Below are 23,346 nucleotides of genomic sequence, written 5' to 3'. Positions count from 1 at the left end.
TTGAATGGATACATTACAAATCAATGTTTTTCATAGTAATTCAATACATTCTCTTCTAGAAATAGTTCCACATATCATAAAGAAATATAGACAGTGAGCGAGAGGGAGAAATCAAATTCAGACATATATTGTTATTCTCCGTTTAATGCGTTCCTATTGGGGAAAAACTCACTGTTGAGCGAAGATCCTCCATAGCGCGCCATTTTCGCTGCCTCGGTAAGCGAGGGCAGTGCGCAAAAACGCTGCGGGCGGCCATTTTGGTGACGCGGTGGCCATTTTGGAACTGCCGATCAGCTTTTTTCTAAACATCGCAATGCGAAGATCAGTAAGCGAAACGCTTACCGATCTTCACAATGCGATGTTTAGCCTATCTAAACATCGCAATGCGATCGTAAAAACAATCGCAAAAAACGAATCGCTATGCAGATTCGGCGTTAAACGGTGCGCTTGTTATGCGAGGCACCACTGTATTTGTTTCTCTGTTTTAAGCAGTTTTTAATTAAAAGAGTAATATATATAATCGGATGGTATAAAATTAGAATTCTTACAGCGTATTGAAGAAAGGTTAATTTGTATTGCTTTGTTCATGCAATCATCCCTGCTTAACAAAGATAATCAAGGTGAATAGTTTTGTGACTGCTACATGTTTTGGTGGCTGCCACAATTAACTGCTTAACAAGTACTTAAGAAACGGTACACTAGGTGCTCTGTGTGTTGTTATCAGTACTCAGTTTCATCGCTTCTTCATTTATTTCTGGTCCAAATGTGTCAGGGCAAATCCTTGGAGTAGGTTTGGTAGAAATAGGGTGTGGGTAAACAGAGTTTAAGATCTTCTTTGTAGACTCCTTTCCAAAAAGGAAGCTCACAACAAGTACCGGGACAACTTCCAAAGATAGAAACTAGGTGGAACAAGGCATGTGCTAGGTCCTAAAGCCTTGGGGCTCAGGCCTTTTTCTTAGACAAGCCACACTTAAATGTCTGTAGATATTGGATTGTCACTTGGGATTCCCAGAATGGAGAATCCTGGGATTTGTAGTTAAAAAAAAAACAGCCACACAAATGCAATTAAAAAACCAATAAAGATGAGCTCCTTAGCCATTGGTTGAATAACAGTGTTGTCAATGAATGCTTATAAATGTTCTGATACTGCTGAGATAAATTGCCAACAAAAGATATTGGAGGAAGATGGAATGAAATGCAGAGAAGTGAGAAGGCAGTACTCTTACATCAGAATTAGAACCAAGCAGGCAGGGATGCTAGGAGCAATCTACTGCAGTCCAAAATCACCCTAATCAAATTTCACTAATTAAAGCATGTGGAGCATAAAGTAAGCATATGTTTCCAAGGTCCATGCTAAATAGACTTTGATCTGGAATATTTGGGCTGTGAATCTAAATGTGTGACTAATAGTTCTCTTAACATACTAAAATGCATGTTGAATGGGTTACAATATTTTACTCAAATAACAACATGTCAATGTATATTTAAGTTGTAACAAAGCATTTCAATACAGGTGGCATTTGGTGTGGAAGACGAAGGGCAGCTGTTGAGGGCTGTACAGGTGTGTCTTGCCCATTCTGAACAAATAGCTTATTTTTTTTTAGAAGTGATCCTTGACGTGCTGTCTAACTTACCCAGCATTTGATTATAAAGTTTGGATTTGTTTGAACTTCTTCTGTTTGATTGGTTTGCTGTTAACCTCATGCACTAGGGTTGTAAAAGTGGGCAGACTAACATATTTAGACTGCATAACCAATGGACTGTGTCAGTGGAGCTTGCTTCATTGCCTGTGGATTGCATTCTGTGATCTATTTCACACCTTGTTACTAATCACCCACTGATTTTTGACAAGTGCAAGGAAAAAAATGAATTCTGGTGTCAGGAATTCAATCTAAATCAGTTATTATCAAATTAAAATTCTGCTGGGCATAAATAAATCCCTGGGCTTTAAAATATATATAATATTTTGCTTTTGGACACTCCTGTGTTAGAAGTAAGCTTCTCCCACACAGCAGATGTGAGCACGGTTTGATTTTATGTATCAGTGTAAGGTTCTTCCATTTTGATCATCACGTGTTGAGATCACTATAGGAAAAACCTTTCAAAGAAATAACTGTTTGCACTAAGATATTCTTGTTACTATTTTTCTTGATAATAGTTGATGAGCTATGTATGACAAAATCCTGTTAATGTAGGCAGTCATATGTATCATTTTTACATGGCATGCATACATGATAGTCATATGTATCATTTTTTTCACAGAATGAGAATGACCGTTTGCAGTCCCAGCTTACACAGCTGCGCAATCAACAAGCCCGTGATGCAGAAAAACACCAAGTTCTTGTTTCCAGTTTGAATGAGCAACTTAAAGGGTAAGATAAAATATTTTTAAATCACACTTCTTTTGCGTCCATTGTTGTATTCAATAACAGAGTGTAATTCAGTACTGTAATACAGTATTGTGCATTTACAGTGGTGCCTCACATAGCGACGATAATCGGTGCAGCAAAAATCGCTGCAAAGTGATTTCGTCGCTATGCGATTTTAAAAAGCCCATAGGAATGCATTGAAACCCCTTCAATGTGTTCCTATGGGCTTCAATCTCACCTTAAAGCAAAAATCCTCCATACAGCAGCCATTTTCGCTGCCCGGTAAGCGAGGAATCCGTCCCTAAACACAGCGGGCGGCCATGTTTTTTACCCGGCAGCCATTTTGGAACCACCGATCAGCTGTTAGAAAATCATCGCTTTGCGATGATCAGTAAGCGAAACAAAGCGATTTTTTCCCATTTAAAACATCGCAATGTGATCGCAAATCTTCATCGCTATGCGATTTCGGCGTTAAACGGGGCGCCCGTTAAGCGAGGCACAACTGTATTTTTAATATCTATGAACTTTTATTTCTATAGCAAATAACTGGGAGGTATCTCCCCTTTCAAAGGTTATATTGATGATTAGTTATTTTCAAGTTATTTTGATTCCTAATTTTTTATGCTAATTCCTAGAAAATACTATTTCACTTCTGGATACATAGATACAGTGGCCAAAATCCTGTTTCTTAGTTTAGTACATTATACCAGAATAGGCCTACTGAATTAATGGGAACTTAGATGAGTCAGCGCCTCTGTAAGTTCCATTGATTCAATTAGCTCTATTCTATCTGTAACTTACTATGTTAAAGTAAGTCCCATTTAGAGGAGGCCCATTTAAATCAGTGGAACTTACAGAGAAGTTGACTTACCAAATCCACATTGAGTCAATGGGTCTACTCTAGTCTGATGTGCTAGGCGAAGTAACTGGATTTTGGCCACTGTCAGATAATATATATCCAAACCATGTTGGCTGTATTATATTTGATAAGCCTCAATCTAAATTTATTTTGTTGGCAGATTAAATGAAAGAAATTGTTTGCTTGAAACTTTGCTTGGGGAGAAGGAGCAAAAGATTTCAAGTGCAACAGAAAAGCTAGAACAAATAGAAGACATGAGAAATTTACTTCAAGACAGAGACCTTCTAAACAAAGAACTGGGTGAAAAGCTTTTGCAAACTGAACAGAAGGTAAAATGTAAAGTGTGCTCCTTAGCTGAGTGGTTTCCTCATCAGTTTAAATAAACTGGTTCAGAATATTCCTTAGAGCATGTCACATTTTTCCCTTGATAATCCTCTGAATCACCTGTAAACCAGTAGCATCACTGCTGTATTATAAAGTGAGCAGGCAAAGAGAATGGATTGTAGAACTGAAGTGACAGAATAGTAATTTAGTCCATGAATGAACTGGATGCTACCCAAGGGATTTCCAGTTTGTTTGTTTTTGTTTTGTTTTATTTCTGCAACCTTTTTGTCCCCTGTATACTAAATACTGATGAAACTGGAATCATATTATGTAGTTGTTGCACAGTGTCACAAACTAATTGAATTTAGTTGGTCTTATTCTGTAGTAAGATAATTTAGGATTGTAGCTCTGTGACACAATCATGTACAGTATGTAACTACTCAAAAGTGCCCTCCAACAGTATCAGTGGTTCTTGGACCCAGATAAATAGGTATATAACTGCAGATTGCAATCCAGGGAAATGTATCTTAACTGTGTACATAAAGGTACCTCTAACATTAAGCAGCTGACTGTTATTGAAGTTATTTTGGGGGACAATTGCAAATATTAATTTATTGTGGTTACTGTATACATTGTTCATTTGAAATTGACTGTGCTATTTTACGTAAACGAGCTTGCAAAACTAGGCTGGACTTGGTTGGGTAGCCTCAAAAAAAGTTACATGTGAACATACAGTAGGACTCCCATATCCACTAGGAATTGGTTCCAAGCACCCCATGAATATTGAAAATATAATTATTATGCTAATAATAGGGAACACTCAATATATAACATGGTAAAAAATGGGAAAAAACAGATTTTTTTTCCACATGAATTACCAGAACTGGCCATTAGAGGGTACCAGAGACAATATTATATATTCTTCACTTTATTCACATTATGATCTCTGGCTCCCTCTAATGGCCAGTTCTGGTAATACCTGAGAAATAGTTTTTCTGGATTTTATTTCTTTTAATATTTTCAATATTTTCAGACCTTGGATAAGTGAAATCAGAGATACTAATCTCATGGATATGAGAGTCCTGCTGTACTGATTTCCTTGTGTCTTGGCATCCCCTAATGTTTTTTCGTAAACAAAAGGATAGTTTTCTCTCTTCCTTGCAGTTGTTTATCTCTTTGCTGATACAGATTTGGTAAAAACTGTTGTCGGGTTTGATTTGTGTGTGAGAAATCAAAGTAGTCAAACAGAGGTTCAGCTCAGATATCACATTGTCCAGTTGACAAACCACAGTTTGGCAATCTGTATTCCTTCTCTCTTCCCAAATTTATAGTTTATTAAGACGTTTAAAGAAACATGACTAGAATCACTAACCAAGAAAGTGAGGTTGAATCAATACAGATGAGAGGAGGGCAGTAGTTAGTTACACAGGTATTCAGAATGCTTCCAGTCATATGCCATGGCAACTGAGCAGAATGCAAGCAGCTTTAATTCACTGTCAACTCAGTTTTGATTGTTTTTATATCTGCTTCAAAAATTGCATCTTGGTAATGTTAAATACAAGGTTAATTATGATCGGAATTTATCTTGAGTAGTTCATCTTATAAGCGTTAGTACAGTACTATATAATGTACAGTTTTGTCAGTTAATTATAGTTTCATGAACTGTTTTTTCCAATCTAGTTGGAAGATGCCTTGAAGAAATGTAATTCTTATACAGCAGAGTGTGCAGAACAAAAAGCTACTATCTGTGATCTAATAGAGAAAATTGCTGTTCTTAAAGAAAAGGTAAACACAATAATTGATTCTAGAGAAAGTTTGTGATTTCAAGAATTTATGTTTATTAGGTTATGTATGTTTTATGGAACAATATAACAATCCTGATAATGTCCAGCTTCATACTTGGAGCTCGCCCAACTCATCCATGGTCACCTGTAGTCAGTTTTACTGAGGGTGGGTTGGGTGGCACCCCCACGCACCCCGATTGCTGCCGGAACTCTTTAATCAGTAGGAATCTCACCCTTTTGGTAATGTCATCCAGGAGAAGGTTGATGGTATTTAGAATTCCTGCTTTGATCTTGGTAGTCACCCAATTTGCCTGCAGTGATTCATAGCTCGCTAGTTAGAGGCACCTAGAGTGAGACCTGAGATTTAAGCAATTACTGGCAGTCTCTCCAAAACGACATTACCAGAAGGGCAAGATTGACGGCAGTTAAAGAGTTCCTCCAGCCAATAGTTGAGATTGCCCAACTTACTCACAGTAAGACTGATTGTGGGTGAGCTTCAAGGGAGTTGGGTGGGCCCAGAGATAGAAGCAGGAACTCTTTAATCACAGCCAGTTTGCCATTGCCAGTGATGTTATCACCCTTAATAATAATGTGCCTCCAAGTCACTCCGACTTACGGTGACTCTTTCCAGGGTTTTCTAGGTATAGAGTACTCAGAAGTGTTTTACCATTCCCTTATTCCATGGGAGCCCTAAGACTGTGCAACTTGCCCAGGGTCAAACAGGGTGGCTCTGTTTACAGGAGGCAGAGTGGGGTATTGAATTAGCAACTTCTGGCTCTGCAGCCAGTTTTCTAACTCACACAGCTATTCAGTCACTGACCTCACTCTTACAGTATATAGATATAATTTACTCAAGAAAATTTTAGCCCATACTTTGCATAAAGATACACTTGGAGAAAGATCTATAAAACTAATTATAGGTATCGAAGAGAATATTATGTCCATTTTTCTTCAACCTCTACCTAAGGGTAAACTGCTTCTGATATATTGACATTATTTAAAAGCCAATACATGATTGTGGAATGCTTCTGAAATAGAGATTATTTAAAAGGCAATATATGATTGTGGAATGGTGGGCACACATGGTAAAGTCTTGTGGACTAGCATCATAGTTGTTAGCTGACCCATAGTACTTTTTGGGGGGGTCTCAACCTTCAAATGTATTATAGAATGAATGCTTAAGTTGTGTTATTTAATTTTGTTTTCAGACTGCGAAGCAGGATGCTGCCATAGAATTAATGCAACTTGACCTTGAACAGTCAAATGAAGAACTTGACAGACTGAACACAAGCCATTTAGAAGAGAGATCTCAACTCATTCAGGACCTCCAGAGACGGGAAAGAGAAATCGACAACCTTAAGGAAGTGTTAGCAGAAAAAGACAAAGAAATTTCTGTCCTTTCCTGTAATATGACTGAGTACTCTGAGCAGGTTAATATTCTGAAACACCAGATCAAGTGCAAAGAGGGTGAAATAAGAGAGATGGAAGAAGCACTGTCCAAGGCTGAAAGGGAAGCCCAGCTGCTGAAAGATGTACAAACAGCAGATGTAAAAGATGCAAGCACAAAGCTTTCTGGACTCTCTGAGCAACTAAGCAGAGTAGAAGCAGAGCTGGCGAAGAAGAAAGTTGAATGTGAAGTTAAAACCAAAGAAAAGGAGGAGTTAGTTCAACAGATCAAAGACTCCAGCAAAACTATTAAAGAACTGAATTCTGATATCAAGACTCGTGATGTTACTTACAACAACAAACTCATGGAATGCGAGTCACAAATTAAATTGCTTAAAGAACAAATGAGTAAATCAACAGAGAAACTGCAGGAAACTGAGAAGAGACTTAGGGAGGAAACAGAACATCTCAGATCCCAGCTTGATGAACATATTTCTGCAAAGGAGAAATTACATGCGTTGCTGAAAGAAACAGAGACCAAAGAACAAAGTTTTGTGAATGAATTGAAAACAGTGAAGGATTTGTATAATCAACAAACTTTAGAAAATGCTAAAAAAGTTGATGAGTTATCTAGTTTATCCAGGCAGTTTGCTGAACATACTGAACATCTAGAAATTGCCAAAAAGTCTTTACAAGAAAAAACAGAGATCATAATTTCATTAAAAGATAAGCTTAAAATTGTGGAACAGCAAAATGAGAAAGAAAAGCTCAAGTTAGTAGGGGAGCTGGAGCAAATGGAAAGGCAGTGGGAGGAAGTAAATAATAGCTTACATGAAAAATGTGAAATAATTAATAAGATGGAAACAGAAAGACAAACAAACATATTGACTGTTAAGCAGTTCCAGGCAGCTGTTGAGCAGAAAGAGAAAGATTTCACAGGTCAGCTTAAAGCTAGTGAAGAACTTACAAATGAGCTGCATACCATGGAGAAGGAAAAGCAGCAACTTATCAGTGAGAATGAGAGTTTGTCTAAATTATTGGATGTGAAAGAGTGTGAATTATTGAAGCGTGCTCAATCTATGGCTGAAATTGAGAGTAAGATGAGTGCAAGAGCCATTGAGCATGAAAAAATAATTTCAGAGCTCAGCCATGAGAAAGAGGTTTTCAAAAACAAGGTTGAAGAACTTTTAGGCCTTTTGAAACAAAGAGAAAACTCAGTTGCAGGGCAGTTGCTAGAAAAAGAAAAGGAGTGTAGTATGTTAGGTGATGAGCTTTCCAAGAACAGAGAGATGACAGGAAAGTTACAGGAGGAAGTACAGTCATTTAGTACACAGCTGCAAGATGCTAAAGACAGACTACAGGAAAAAGAAGTAATTCTGAACCAGAAAGAAATAGAGTATAAAGAAATGGTCCAACAGCTTAGTCAAAGGGTAGAAAAAATACTCTCCTTAGAGAAGCAAGTTCAAGACATAAAAATGGAGCTTGAATTTAAAAGCAAATCATTAGATGAAAAAAACAGGCAAAATGATGCTTTACTTAAGCAGGTAGAAGCAAAACAAATTAATCTGACAGAATTAGAGAGAGATGTGGAAAGGCTTCAAAGTGATGGCCTTTGTTTGTCTCAGCAGGTTGCAGAAAAGGACTCTGTCCTGTTTTCTCAGGGGCAGGAGCTTGAAAATCTTCAGAGGCAGATTGACAAAAAGACAGAAGAGTGTGCAGCATTAAGTGATCAGCTAGCAATGTTAGTCAAAGAAGTGGAGGTTTTGAAATGTGAAAAGGACAGCGTTCTGGTTATCTGCAATGCAAAATCAAATGAACTGGATGCTTTACAGCATCAATTGATGCAACATCAGAGTGAAATTGTGTCCACAAAACATGAGACACACATGTTGAAATTAGAAAATGAAAAATTGAAAACAGATATTGAAACAGCCAGTGATACATTGAGGAAAAAGTGTGAGGGAATAGCTCCTTTAAATTTAACATTATCTCAGCAAAGTCATAATATATTAGCTTTTATAGACCAAATTGATACCTTAGTGAGTGAAATAGAAACATTAAAAGACAGTATTCACAATAAAGAGACCCTCCTTTCCCAGAAAGAAGTTGTGATTCAGCAAATGAAAGAAAACAAAGATGCAGGTGAAAAGCATTATGTGCAGATGATTTCAGATTTGCAGAGTCAAGTACAGACTCTTAGTTGTGAAGTTGATCTTCTTAGACAGGAAGTGCAGGAAAAAGAAAATGAACTGAAGAAACAAACCCAAGATTTAAAAGTGTTTAAAGATAAATCTGAAGAATCTGATTTACTTAGAATTCAACTGTCTGAGAATATGGAAACAATTTCTGACCTTCAGTGTCAGATTAAAAATATGACAGAAAGGATTGAAGAATTAAGTCAATCAATTACAGAGAAAGATCACTTTTTAAAACAAAAGAAGGAGGAATGTATTGAGTTGCAAGCATGCATATCTGAGTCTTCTGTACAGCAGAAACATGTGGAGTCATTGATTTCTGAATCAGAAAAATTGAAAGCGATTGTTCTTGAAAAAGAATCATTGATGAATAATACTTTACTGCTTAACAGTAAGTTGGAGGCTGAGCTTCAAGACAAAGAGACTTTGAAGAAGCAAGCTGCAGATTTAGAAGAAACAAATTTGAGTTTAAAAAAAGAAATACATGATCAGAATAAATTAATAAATGACTTTAGCCAAAGGCTGACAGAAAAAGATGTTTCTCTTTTGGAAAATGCCAGTCTTATGGAAAAACTAAGAGAGGAAGTAAAAATAAACAAAGAAGAAGTTTCTAACCTTCATGATAAAATTAATGAATTGAGAAAAGAAATCCAAATGTCGAAAGAACTAGCACAGGAAAAAGAGAATGCTTTCTTATCTTTGCAGGATAAATTTGCTGCTCAGTATGAAGAAAGAATTGAACTCAGTGGTACCCTAAGTAAAAAGGAAGATTTTATTGCAGAATTACTTAATTCTTTAGAGCAGAAAGATGTCAGTGTTCAGCTAGCAGAAAGCAATGTTCGAGCTCTTACTAATGAGATTGAGCTGCTTAGAGAAGAATTAGAGAAAAATTCTGCTACACTAAAAAATGTTTTCCAAGAAAAAGATGAAAGCCTTGCCATTAGCCAAATGAAACTTGACTCTCTGACAGTTGAAATAGAATCTTCAAAATTAGAGTACCTGAAAACATCGGAACAGGCTGAGTTATGGCAGCAGAAGGTTCAACAGACGCAGAGAGAGCTTCAGGTTTTGCAAGAAAAATGCGCGGAACAAGCCAAACAAATCGAAAACTTAAGATCTGAGCTCAGCATTGTAAATTCTAAGTCCTGTCAAGAATGCCAGAACCATATACTTCTAGTGGAAAAACTGCAACAACAGGTGGAATCTTTAATTAAGGATAAAACTCTTTTGCAGGGGAACTTTGATAACCTGAGTGTAGAAAACCAAGAGCTGCTTAAAAACCAAATCATTTTACAACAGAAATTAAAAGAACAGCAAGAACTTCACAAAAAAATAGAAACCAGTGAGAATGATTCACGAACACAGCTACATGCCATCACTTTGCAGCTGGAAAAAGAGAAAGAGCAGTTGCAGATGCAGGTTAGTGTAAAGAGTGAAGAAGTTGATAAATTAAAGCTTAAGGTTGAAAAGTTGGAAAAAGATTTTTGTGAGGCAGAAAATAGATGGGTGACAGAACTTGATAGGGTAACACAACAAAATGAATTCAATCTTGAGCAACTGAGTAGTTTAAAGGGGGAATTGAAAACAAAAGATGTAGGCATTCAGTCCTTGCAGCAAGAACAGAACATAGTTAAAAAGGAGCTTTCCAGACACCTGAGTGCATTATCAGGTAATAGGTATTTCCTCAAAGCTGGTGATAGGAGTGCTGTTCAGCAAGCAACTGAAAGTATGTCTATGCTGGAAGAATTGTCAGCTATGATAGATAACATTCTTAGCAAAAAAGCTGAAGTAATGACATTGCAGGAGGCCCTTTCAGAGAGAGAAAGAGAAATACATAACTTGAATAATGAGCTGGAAATTATGCGGTCTCTGAAGGAGGAAAAACAGTTGATGCAAAATGACTTTGAGAAGATGAAATATAGTTACCAATCTGAGGTAGAATATTTATCAAATGAACTGATTGCTGCAAAGGAGGCATTATGTAAGCAACAGTGTATTTGTGAAGAAAAGGACATTGCATTAACAGACATGAAGAAACATGTTACAGTTCTCCAGGAAAAGACAGATAGATTAGAAAAAGAATTTGAAAACAATTGCCATGTACTGGACACTAAAGGTCAAGAAGTAGCAAAATATTTAGAAGAGCTGGAACAAAAAAACCAGATGATTGAAAACTTGATTTCTCAGACTAACCAACAAAAGGATTTAATTGCTACTCTAAGCCAGCAGTTGAAAGAAAAGGACTGCTCTGTGACTCAAGTCATGGAATCTGTGTCTAATGAAATGGTAAAATTTTCTGATGAAAAAAATGCACTTACTAGCAGACTGCAGCAATTGGAATCTATTAGGAATAGCATGGCAGAGGAGACAGGTATGTTATCACTACAATTAGAAGAATGTAAGAAGGCCCTTGAACTCAATCAAAACATGCTGAGCAACAAAGAAGCTACGATTCAAGACTTACTTAATGAGAAGGCACAGATAAATATTACTTTAGAAAAATTAAGTCAGGAAAAAGAGAATCTGAAAAGGAAGCTTCAGGCAGCTTTGATAATGAGAAAGGATTTAATGCAGAAGATTGGCAAGCTTGAAAAGAATGGCCAGGAGTATGCAGAAAGAGAGTGCAAAAAGGCACAAGATTTACTGGAGCAGATTGATGAGTTAACAAAGTTGGTTAAAAATGCTGAAGCTCACAACAAAAATCTTCAATCCCAACTTGATGGACTGAAAGAGCAGTTGGTAGAAAAAGATGCCAAAATACATGACATGAGTGAAATGTTATCTGCTGAGGCAGCACATGTGGATCAACTGCAGGGGGATGTTGCTGAATTCAGAGATACTATAGCTGTACAGAAAAGTATGATGGATAGGAATTTAATATGTTTACAGGAGAAAGATTCTGTTCTTGAACAAATGCAGTCTGTGCTTACTGAGAAAGATAAAACTTACAGGGAGGAGCGTTCTCAGTTTTCCTTAATCATAGAAAATCTCAAAGTGGAGGTAGCAAAGAAAGAAGAAATATTAAAGGAAATCAATGCTTCAGTCACTACATTGAATACCAATGGCTCTTCTGGTGATTATATGCATCTCTGTAGTGAAGTCAATCAGTTACAGAAAGAGAAGGAAATCCTTCAAAAGAAACTTCAAGCTTTGCTTGTTGCCCGAAAAGAAAGTACTAAAAAAATTCAGAAACAAAAAGAAGACCATGCTAGGCTGCTAGCAAATCTTGATGAAATAACAAAAGACTTGGAACTCATACAAAAAGAACATAAAACACTCCAGGAAATACATCAGAGAAAGTGTGAAGAATTTGACTCCAATCTCTTGCTTTTGTGTTCTCTGCAGAAGCAGCTAGAGAATTCTGCTTCTCTTCATCAGAGTGACAGTACTAAGCAGAATAGTGTTGAATCAGAGCTAAAGTGTCACATTATTGCAGAGGAATCAGAAAATGTGATAAGTGAGATAGCGGCCAATGAGACTGAGATGACAAAATCTGACAATAACCATACCAGATTTATGGAAGAAAAGTTTAAGGAAGAGTTAAGAGACAAGTCGCTTCAACTTGATAGGAAGGAACAAGAGATAATAAAACTGAAGAGTGCTATTGAGCAACTGGAACAGCAGTATAAGGAAGACAAAGATAATATACTGATAGAAAGAGGTCAGCTTCAGCAACAGCTGGAAACATACAGAAATGAACTGATAAGTGTTAAGAGTCTGATTGAAAGCATGAACAATGAAAAGGATATTCTTTATAAACAGAGCGGAGACCACCAGTTCAGTAAGGAAGAAATTGAAAATTTAAAGCATGATATTCAAACAGCCAACACACAAATTTCAGAGAAGGACGAAGAGATCAGATATTTGCATCACTCTCTTGAGGATCTCAAAGACAAATTTGATCACAGAAAGGAAATAATGAAAGAAGTTTCACAATTACAGCAGAGTTTACAGGAAAGTCAAGAAGAAGCAAAGTGTTTTAAAATAGTGTTTGAAAAAATGAGAGAAGAGAGGGAGGAGTTTACAAGCAACCTTGAAAAATCAAGTACTGAATTAGTCAACATGAAAGAGGAGTTAAGGCGTGCTGGTGAGGAAAACAAGGAGCTATTGATAGAGTTAAATATGCTGCGTGAGAAGGTTTTACCAGTTTCTAATGTAGGAAAAAATGTGATGGTTAGTGAACACAATACAGAAAGTATCTGGCTTCCTGCAGCTAACATGTTTCAGAACAGAGTTGAAGAGACAGACGACTCTACTACAGTATTAGATGGCAGACACATTGAAAAAGAATCATTAGATGCCACTCACACAGATAAATTATTAATGGAGGGAACAAATCAAGCACCAGTAGGAAAAACTCAGGGAGAGATGGAGAAACATGCACATGCGGAGAATCATGAAACCCAACAACAGAAGAGGTACGCTGAAGAAAAATCTCAGGAACGTCTTCAAAGAAAGCTCCAGGCTGCTTTAATATCACGTAAAGAAGTTATGAAAGAAAATAAAATTCTGAAAGAAGAAATTGAGATAGTGATGTTGGAAAACAAAGAACTAATTGACAAGGCTCAAGCTCTTGGACTTCTGGTGAATGAACTGAGCAGCAGAAAAGAAGATGGTCTTGCAGAAGAAAATGCAAGACTGGCAACTGAAAATGAAAGTCTAAATGCTGCGTGTGAAAGTCTGAAATCTACTATGGAGACTATAGTCCAGGAAAAGGAAGCTTTTTGCTTTCAGTTGAATTCCTTAAAAGATTCTCAGACAGTTGAATTAACAAGTTGGAAAGCAAAGCACAATGAATTAAAGCAGGAATATGAATCGCTGCTTCAAGCATATGAGAATATTAGTAGTAAAATAGCAGAAATGAAGCGAGTTATTGATGTCACTAGAAAAGAAAAGCAGGAGGCTCTTCAGAGAATAAAAGAGAGAGAATCCGATAATCAGGAGCTTCAAAAACTGCTACAAAAAGCAACTGATGAAAACATACAAGTGAAGGAACAGCTAAAGCAGTTAGTTCAGTCTAAACAGAAGGAAATCAGTGAGCTGCAGATTGAAGCAGAAAAGCAGGCATCTGAGCACAAATTGTGCTTGGAAGAATATAAAAAAAATATTGATGAATCCATACTTCAAAACAAACTACTAATAGAGGAAAATAAGCAGTTAAACAAAATTTCTGAAACCCTAAAAGAGACCATAGAGAAAATTGAAAAGGAAAATGAGGCCATTTCCAAAGATTTCAAACTAACAAAATCTGCCTTGGGGGATCTCCAAACAAGGTTGGAGTTGGGTACCTTTGATATAGAATCTAAGACCAGTGATGCTCACAGTGAGAGGGAGTCATTATTAAAGCACATTAGTTTGCTAAGTGAAGGAGTCACAGTAAAGGAGGAAAATTTGCTGATCTTAAAGCAAAAGAACAAACTCATGTCAGAAAGGTTAAATGCTGCTGAAGAATCTCTGCGTCATACAGAAAACTCTTTGTTAAAATCAGAAAATGATTGCAAAACCCTTAATCAGGAGATAGTAAGCCTGTGTGAAAGAATTAAGATATTAGAAGATGATAAATGTATGTTACAGGAAGAATTAGAGAATGCTCAAGAAACATCTTACAAAGTGAAAAATGAGAAGGAATTTCTGGAGACAGAGTTGCTCAATCACATCAAGAAATTGGATCAAACTACAGACAGACTGAAAACCAAACAAGTACAGATCAACTTGCTCACACAGCAGTTGGAAGATTTAAAAACAGAGAAATGCAATACAATTAGAGAAAAAGAAGAGCAGCACCTACATCTTGTCAGAGTGTTTGAAGAAAAAGTAAAATCTGCTCAAAGAGACACCAGTGGGACCAAAAACAAAACGAAAGAGTTGCAAGAACTTTTAAAAGAAAAGCAACAAGAGATCAACCAGTTGCAAAAGGATTCTATTAGATACCAGGAGATGATTTGGGACTTGGAAAAATCTGTAAAATTGTCGCAGTCCAGAAGTGAAAAATTTGAGAAAGACTTAAGTAATGCAGAAGAAAAGCTGTCCAAATCAAATGAAGAGATGCAGAAGCTAACTGAAAAGCTGTCTTTGCAGAAGGCTGTGCTAGATGAGTCTAAGACTGAAATAGAACAGCTGGCAAGCGAAAACCTAAATAATAAAAAAGAACTTAAAATGAAAGAAAGCCAATTATTAAATCAAAAGAGAGAATATGAGAGCCAACTAGAGTTTGCCCTCCAACAACAAAAAACAGCTTGCCAAAAAGAGTGCCTCAATTTGGAGGAAAAGTACAAGGCCCTTGAAAGAGAGAAGGAACGAATGCTTGGTGAACACCATCAGTTGCAAGAAGAAATTGGCATTAAAAACACTCAAAATAAGAACCTTCAGACTGAACTGAATGATGTCTTAGCCAGGTTGGCTGCTTTTACCAAGTGTATGTCTTCCCTTCAAGACGACAGAGATAGAGTCATTGGTGAAATGAAAAGTTGGGAAATAGCATTCAAAGAGACAATTGAAAATAAACAGCAACAGATAGAGGCCAGTAATAAAACAATAGCATCATTACAAGAAGAGATAAAGGCACAGATGTCTCACATCCAGGAACTGGAACTGAAGACTTCTATCCTAGAAGAACCTAAAGAATCTGTAGAGGACTCTGTGATCTTAGACCATTTTAGTGAGCTGTCTAGAATAAAGGCAGAGAATGCTACTCTACAGACTAGTCAACATGAACTGGTAGCTGCACTAAAATCAAAAGAAGATTCTTTGCAGGCCCTGATCAAAGAAAAGAAATCTCTTAACCATCTGATAAAAAACAATCCTATAGAAAAAGAGATGGAAATACTGAGAAATAATTTGAGGAGAAAAGAACAAGAAGTCCAGCAGCTACTCTTGGAAAAAGGTGAGATTCACGCTGAGCTGGAGAAACAGGTTGCCATTTCTTACCACATGAAGGCCATGCTGAATAAGAAAGACACTGAAATTTCTCTTCTGATTTCATCAAAAGACAATGAAATTTCAGGGTATCTTACTCAAATTCAAACGCAGCACAGGGAGCAGATTTCAGAGTATGAGCAACAGATAAAGACTCTGCAGGTGGCCAGAGAACAATCTGAGGAAACTTGCCAAAGGATGAAGAATGAATTGAGAAATCTTCAGACAAAAGCTGACAGGGCGGTTCAAGACAGGGCTGAGATTGCCAGTGAAATTGATTCCTTTAAAAAGGCAATGTCCTCTCTTCAGAATGACAGGGATTCCCTTATTTCTAAACATAAAAATCTAGACTGTGAACACAGAGCTGTTTTATGTGAGAAAGAGAGACTTGTAGCAGACAGTGCTAATGAGAATAAAACACTGAAAGAAGAATTAAGGAAGCTGCGGAATCAGATAGATGATCTTCATTCTGAAAATGCAATGCTTACTGCACAACTCATAAAGTACAGAGAAGACCTCAATCAGGTTCTTTCATTGAAAGACAATCAGTTGAAAGAATTACTTACACAGAAATTGGAACTCATTAAGAATCTTGAACAGGAAAAACTTGAGCTTCAGAAAAACTTGAAAGAAATGCAGCTATCTGTGAAAGTGCAGGAGGAAATCATAGAATCTCTGAGACTGGAAAATACAAAGTTAACATCAAAAGCTCATGACTTGGAGATCGTGGTTGCTTCTATAAACAAAGAGAGGTTAGCTTCAGAATCACAGCAAAAGTTCCCGAATCAAGACGGACAGAAATTTGATCAGAAAGAACTTGCCACCAGCTCCCAACTTGAAGAAAAAATGAAACAAAGATTACAAGAATTCCAGCGATTGATTGGCAAAAATAAAGATGATGATGCACAAGATGCTATGTTTCTGGAGAAAGAAGCAATTGAATCACCACAAAAGAGACTGTTGGATGTACAGTTTCAGAATAAAGAACTAAGATCTCAGTTAGAATCATTTAAGAAAGCAATGATAGCCCTGCAAGATGACCGGGAGAGATTAATTGAAGACTTCAAGGTCCTTCAAAGCAAATATAGTTCAGAACTTAGATTTGAAAAAAAACGTGCGGATAAACTTGAAGCTGAGATTAATAATTTCAAGTCAAACCTCCTCAGCATGCTCAAACAAAATTCCCTTTGGAAGCAGTCATCACTAGAAGCTAAAAACAAGATAACTCTTGACCAGCTTGCTGATGAACTGGAAAATCTGTGTAAGCTGTTAACCACACAAAATCTTGAAATCAGCAGAGTATCCTCTGAGTGTGAGAATTATGCTCAGCAGCTGGATGCATTTTCTAAGGCCATGTCCAGTCTTCAAGATGACAGAGAGAGACTTCTGCAGGAACTCTGCAAGCTGCGAGTAGTTCGTGAAGCTAAACAGGGCACAAGTTCAATTTCCACACCTTCTGACTGCACCAGTGAGATTAGTTCCCTTAAGCATAATTTGGAGGCTCTTCAGGTGGATAGGGACAGACTGGTAAGTTCAATGAGGTGTCATACAGTATTAATGAAAAAACAAAGGTTAAGGCTGCAATCCTGGACCTGCTTGACTAGGAAAACATGTCAATGAATACTGATGCTTGCTTCTGTTTTGACATGTATAGGATTGCATTATTAATTCAATTTCTTTCTTTTCAGACTTAATGAGCTAGTTGTGATAGTGAATTTCGAATCTAGTAGACTAATTGAATTAATGGAACATAAGTCATCACTTATGTTAGTCCCATTAATTCAGTGAGTGTGCACTGATTAGGACTAATAAATAGTTCAATTTAGCATATTTGTTTCTGGCCGAATAAATAAAAGCAGAATTATGTCCATTATACAGCCATGTAAAAATTATGCAAAATTATAATTAGCTTGGTTTTCTTAAATTGTTTATTGTTCATAGGTTAAGGAAGGAGTGAATGTTGCAACAACTGAAATATCAAAACTAAAGGCCAAAGTAGATGACCTTGAAAGAGACCTGCACCAAACAAAAACTTTTCAAGAGGAAGCCGAGAAAGAAAAAGCCTCATACCAGAATGAGCTAATCGGGTTACGGTAAAATAAAAAGTTAAAAGCCTTATGAATGTTCCTTCATTTAGTGTGTATGTAGAGAATATTTTAATGAGTCATATTTTACTATGGTAGTTAATTGCCTGCATCAAAAGTATGGAAACTCATGTGCCTTAACACTTTGGTGTACTGGAAAGCTTCAAGTTCTAAGTGGAAAAACGAGTGGGAGCATGCTGGGGGCATTGAAGAGCAACACTAAAGTGTAAGCTAGTGGATGTAGTGGTTATAGAGCTGGACTCAGATGCAGGACATCTAGATCCAGCTCCCACATCCCACCCTTCCGTCAAGAAGCTGACTAGATAACATTTGGCCACACATTGTCTATCAACCTAACCTGCTTCAGAGGACTGCTAGTGGCAGTAAAATGGAATTAGACCTTTCCTTGGACAAAGGGTAGGCAAAAAGATTGCAGGTGAGTAATGATAATCATGCATAGAAAGAGCTGTTGAGAACAGAGATTAACACTGATAAATCCTAACATTCCTAATGCAGTACATGCTTTCCGTTACAGTTTTCTTTTTTCTTTTCTTAAACTACAACTACAACATAAACATAAAATACATAAACCAAAATACAAATCGACTGTGTTCCTGACCACCATAGTCAGGACCTCTTGCAGTAATCCTCTTCTTCCTATATCTTTCTTCTTCTTCTTTTATTGTCCTCTTCTCCAGAACTGCATTTATTCTTGATTTAGAGCTTTCCCTTTTCCTCTTGTTAGCACATATTCAAAAAATATGCCCCACATATCATAGAAATTATTCTTTTTCATCTCTCCTTTCTTAACCTTTAAGTTACAAGTTAACTTATCATTTATAGCAATGTTCCATACAGTGGTGCCTCGTATAACGAGTGCCCCATTTAACGAAGAAATCGCATAGCGATGGCTTTTTTGCCATCACTTTTGCGATCGCACTACTATCTTGCCTATGGGGAAAAAGTGCTTTGCGATTTTTCCCCATAGGCACCATTTTCCCCCAGCTGAGCGGCGGGAGCTTTGAAGCCCCGCCGCTCAGCTGGGGGAAAATGTCGGCAGTGGGCTGCTGCCTCGGAAGGACCCCGAAGCCACCGTCCCCTGCCGACAATTCCCTTCCGAGCTCTCAAAGAGCCCCCTCTGATATTGGAGAAAGCCCTTTGAGAGCTCGGAAGGCTCTCAACGGCGGCGGGGGAAGGGTACGGGGGTGTCGAAGGCTTCCAGGCCTTTGCCTGGAAGCCTTGCGGACACCCCCCCACCCTGTCCCCGCCGCCGGCAGCCTCCCCACGCCGCCTACCCCGGCCGTTCTCGAACGCCTGGAAGTCCGAGAACGGCTGGGGAAAGCGGCGCGGGGAGGCTTCAAGCATCGGGGACAGGGTGGGGGGGGTCGGGAAGGGTTGAAGCCTACCCGCGCCGCTTACCCAGGCCGTTTTCGGACTTCCAGAAGTCCAAAAACGGCCTGGGTAAGCGGCGCAGGGAGGCTTCAAGCCTTCCCGATCCCCCCCACCCTGTCCCCGATGCCGGTAGCCTCCCCGCGCCGCCTACCCCAGCCATTCTCGGACGCCTGGAAGTCCGAGAATGGCTGGGGAAAGCGACACGGGGAGGCTTCAAGCGGCGGCTGCAGGGTGGGGGGGGTGTCCGCACCCAGCCTCCCCCACGGCTTGGATCCAGGCCGTGGGGGGAGGCTGGGAGGGTGGTGGGATTGGGATGCCTTTCAGGCATCCTGGGCTTGGATCCCACCCGCCGCCGGTTACCCTTTGGTAACCGGCAGCGGGTGGGATCCAAGCCCGGGATGCCTGAAAGGCATTCCAATCCCACCACCCTCCCCCCGTGGCTTGGATCCGAGCCGCGGCGGCTACCCCAGCCATGGCCGGACTCTAGGGAGTCCAGCCATGGCTGAGGTAGCCGCCGTGGGTCAGATCCAAGCCGCAGGGGGAGGGAGAAAACCGGATAATCCGTTCCAATTGGAACGGATTAACCGGTTTTCAATGCATTCCTATGGGAAATGGTGCTTCACATAACGATGTTTTCACATAACGTTTTTTTTCCGGAAGCAATTAACATCGTTATGCGAGGCACCACTGTATTTCATTATACCATTCGTCTATTCTAAATTCAGACTTTGGCTTCCAATTCCTAGCTGTTATTAATCCAGCTGCTGTTAATAAATTGGTAATCAATTTCTCTAGTCATCTTATCATATTCCACATTCTCAAATATTGATAACAGAGCTATCTCAGGATCAAATTCTATATCTTTTTCATATATGTCATTTAGTTCTTTAAAGATTAGTTTCCAAGATCTTTAAAAAGTAGTTCCCACTACTTTTTCGCATTCCCACCACATATGAAACTATGTACCAATTTCCTTCTCACATTTCTAACAGACATTCAGATAACTAGCATCAATTTTATTCAATTTCAGTTTTATTCAATTTCAGGGGGCGGGGGGGCGGGAATGGTACTGTTTTTCAGAAAAACAAAGAAGTCTTATTTGTCATATTCGATACTGCTGTTATTACCAAATGGTTTGCATTTTACTTTACTGTGTATCAATTGTTACCTCAACTGATAGAAAATCCTCTGTGGAATTGAGTGTAGAGATATCTACACTAATCTGAGTGTACCAGTTGATTCCCAGCCACTTCCAGATTGCTTAGGTAGGGATGTCCCCACCCCTGTTTTGTCTTCTGTTAGTTACTCTTGGAAGTGGGGAGGTATTTGCAATACTCTGAGGACACTACAAAGAAGTCATCTAATTTTAGGGCCTCAAGGGAAAGAGAGGGGCTATATGGATTCCAAATCTACCCCATGCGACCTTGTCTTTTACTCTTTTATTTTTGGGGGACTAGAACCACTACTGATGAAAGATTTCAGTGGTGTACCGGGAGCTTCTTTTGAGGACATGCCACGGTTTGGTTGGGATTGTTCTGATGACAACATTTGCATCATTCAGTAGATCTTTTACTGGTTTACTTTGTAATTGGCGCAAATTGTGGAGCCTTGTATTTCTGTGTTCTGGCTAATATGGGTTACAATTTTTTCCCTCAGTGATGTTTGCCATTCTGTCAGCTCATAATTTCTGGGTTGTTCCATAAGTTGTTCCTCTATTGTTTTCTTGCACTATTGTGTCTATCTCTACCCTCCATTTGTCTTCCATATTATGGTCATTGTTCTGTGTTGATTTTGCCACCTTTTCTAGTACTTGCAGTTCCATTTCTGAAAATACTTTACTCCAGATGATAAACCTTCTCTGGTCCATTAATCGTTGTTCAGTTATGTCACTACTTGCGTATTTCTCTTTCCAAATTTCCATCATTCTTCTTTGAAAACCACAGGCTGTTGGTTTTGCCTCATAATAATAATTATTGCCTCATTATTATTATTATTATTATTATTATTATTATTATTATTATTATTATTATTATTATTATTATTATTATTATTATTATTATTATTATTATTATTATTATTATTATTATTATTTAGAGAAGGATCCCTTCAGTGGGAGAAAAGCAGCACAGAAATTAAATGAAGCAAGCTTCACTAATTTGGAAACATTAGTGTCTGAGCATCAGTGATTGAATTGTTTAACAATATCTTAATATTATCATTATAGAATGGAAAAAAATCTTCTGCTGTCAGAATCTCAAGCACTCCAGAGTCAGTTCCAGGCAACCCTTGTAGAAAAGGAGAGGCAGATAGCAGAATTACAGAGAATGCATCATGAAGTGGTATCTCAGGGATCTTTAGCTGCTTCTGGTGGTTACCCAAACAAGGTAAAACCTGTTCAAGAAGTTTGTCAATTGTCTACAGTGTGTAACATTCTGAATTTTATTTGAATGGTTTAATTTATAACTCTGTAGCTTTGCAAGTCACACAGATTGTGAAGCTGTTGTCTTATACTGAGTACATCCACTGAAAGGAGTAGTGTTTACCTCCCAGTAAAACTGTACTTTAACTGCACTGTAGCTAGAGAGTCATTCAGTTTAAGTTTTATTTAAACTCAAACTATAAATTGAATTTTAGAAATAAGTTCGGAATTAACTGGGTTCCAATTATGGTATAACTAAACTCATCATACTGAGGAAAGATCTGAGAAGTACCATTTTGATTGTAGAAGTTTTGTCTGCTGCATGCTCCAGTATTTCTTCACCTCACCTCACCCCTCTTCCAAATGCAGCACAATTTAAGAAGTAAAGGTGGCAGCCAACTTACTGTGTTCTCCCTCTTCAGCTGTTTTTTCTGCCAGAGGAGGGGGAGCAGGAGGAGGAATTCACAGGTGCCCCAGCTTTGGGAAAGCTCTGAGTGCATGAGATGAGAATTTGTTGCTGCATCAGGGCTTGGCGGAATGAATGCTTTTCATGGATGCAGCCCTGTTGGGAGATGAGCTCCTCAACTGCTGTGTCTGAGTTGCTTGTGGATTCCCATGCCAAAGTCATACTGGCCACCGTGGACACTGTAATAGCAAATTCTCAGACTTGTAACTATCAGTGCTGCTGTTAGGTAGCTGTCTCTTAGGTGGCTTGATCAAGGGGTGGCAGCTTGGCTGTTATTAAAAAAAACACATTCTTGTCCTCTCACTGATGTTTAGGGGTGGGGGTCTAAAAGCTGCAATTCACTAATTATGTTTAAATAATGTTTTATATTTTTTTTAAAAAAAACATTAGGGAGAGAACAAAGAAGGAGGCCTGTACAAGTTTGGGAAATCTTTTTTAACATCCCTGATTCAGGTTCTGTCCTACCTCACTAAACACTGAATATGGTCCCTATATGCATCTGCAAAATACAGAAATTGAATGAGTACAACCCTGGTAGCTGGAATGGATTTTTCTCCTTTTCTGTCTTACGGCTTTATTGTAGTCACTTAGCTTAAGATATTCAAAATGTAAATAACCTCTTCTGTACCCTTCTCATGATAGAAATATTTAGTTTTTTTTGGTGATTAAATGTTGATCTGAACTATGTGGAAAAAGAGTGATAAAATATTAGCATTCTACTGCATTATCCAAACTAAATAGAGACACATCCATATTCCAATCTGTTTATTCGGAGTAAAAACTTCATTTTTTTCACAACACACAGAAACTTGATTTAGTTTAGGATTATTTGTGTTGCTTTCTCTAATAAACCTTACCAATAAAAGATGCAGTTCACAGTTTCCTTAAATTATGCTACATCCAGGATTATCCTCTGAGAGTGGCCTTATGCCCCCACACCATGAAGGTGAGTTTTCCCCTGACCATGCCAGATTAAATGCACAATATCACACAGGCATAACATCATATCCCACATTCAGGATAATCCACGGTCTCTTGGCTTTGCTCAGTTCTTTTGCTGAGGAGACACTGAATCCAAGGACACTCATGATCTGATCCTGGAGCAACTTAGGGTGGAAGGATAACAGAACAGGACAACTGCCCAGAATGGTGC

The 23,346-nt window shown here is 38.2% G+C and overlaps 1 protein-coding gene across 4 annotated transcripts in view; it reads left to right on the top strand.

The window, feature by feature from the left end:
• LOC110073534 (uncharacterized) overlaps nt 1-23,346 on the top strand; it is a 77,306-nt gene that overhangs the window by 35,122 nt on the left and 18,838 nt on the right. For all 4 annotated transcript variants that reach the window (XM_020782839.3, XM_020782840.3, XM_072985934.2 and 1 more), the window contains exons 18-23: nt 2,263-2,372; nt 3,389-3,557; nt 5,233-5,337; nt 6,545-17,359; nt 17,774-17,925; nt 21,533-21,692. In XM_020782839.3, the coding sequence (XP_020638498.3) occupies nt 2,263-2,372; nt 3,389-3,557; nt 5,233-5,337; nt 6,545-17,359; nt 17,774-17,925; nt 21,533-21,692 (11,511 nt within the window). The remainder of the gene's footprint in view (nt 1-2,262; nt 2,373-3,388; nt 3,558-5,232; nt 5,338-6,544; nt 17,360-17,773; nt 17,926-21,532; nt 21,693-23,346) is intronic.

Source organism: Pogona vitticeps, chromosome 1, assembly GCF_051106095.1.
Source record: "Pogona vitticeps strain Pit_001003342236 chromosome 1, PviZW2.1, whole genome shotgun sequence".
NCBI classification, from domain to species: Eukaryota; Metazoa; Chordata; class Lepidosauria; order Squamata; family Agamidae; genus Pogona; species Pogona vitticeps.
The sequence above is the reverse complement of the archived record's forward strand: the minus strand, read 5'-3'. Positions and strand labels throughout refer to the sequence as shown.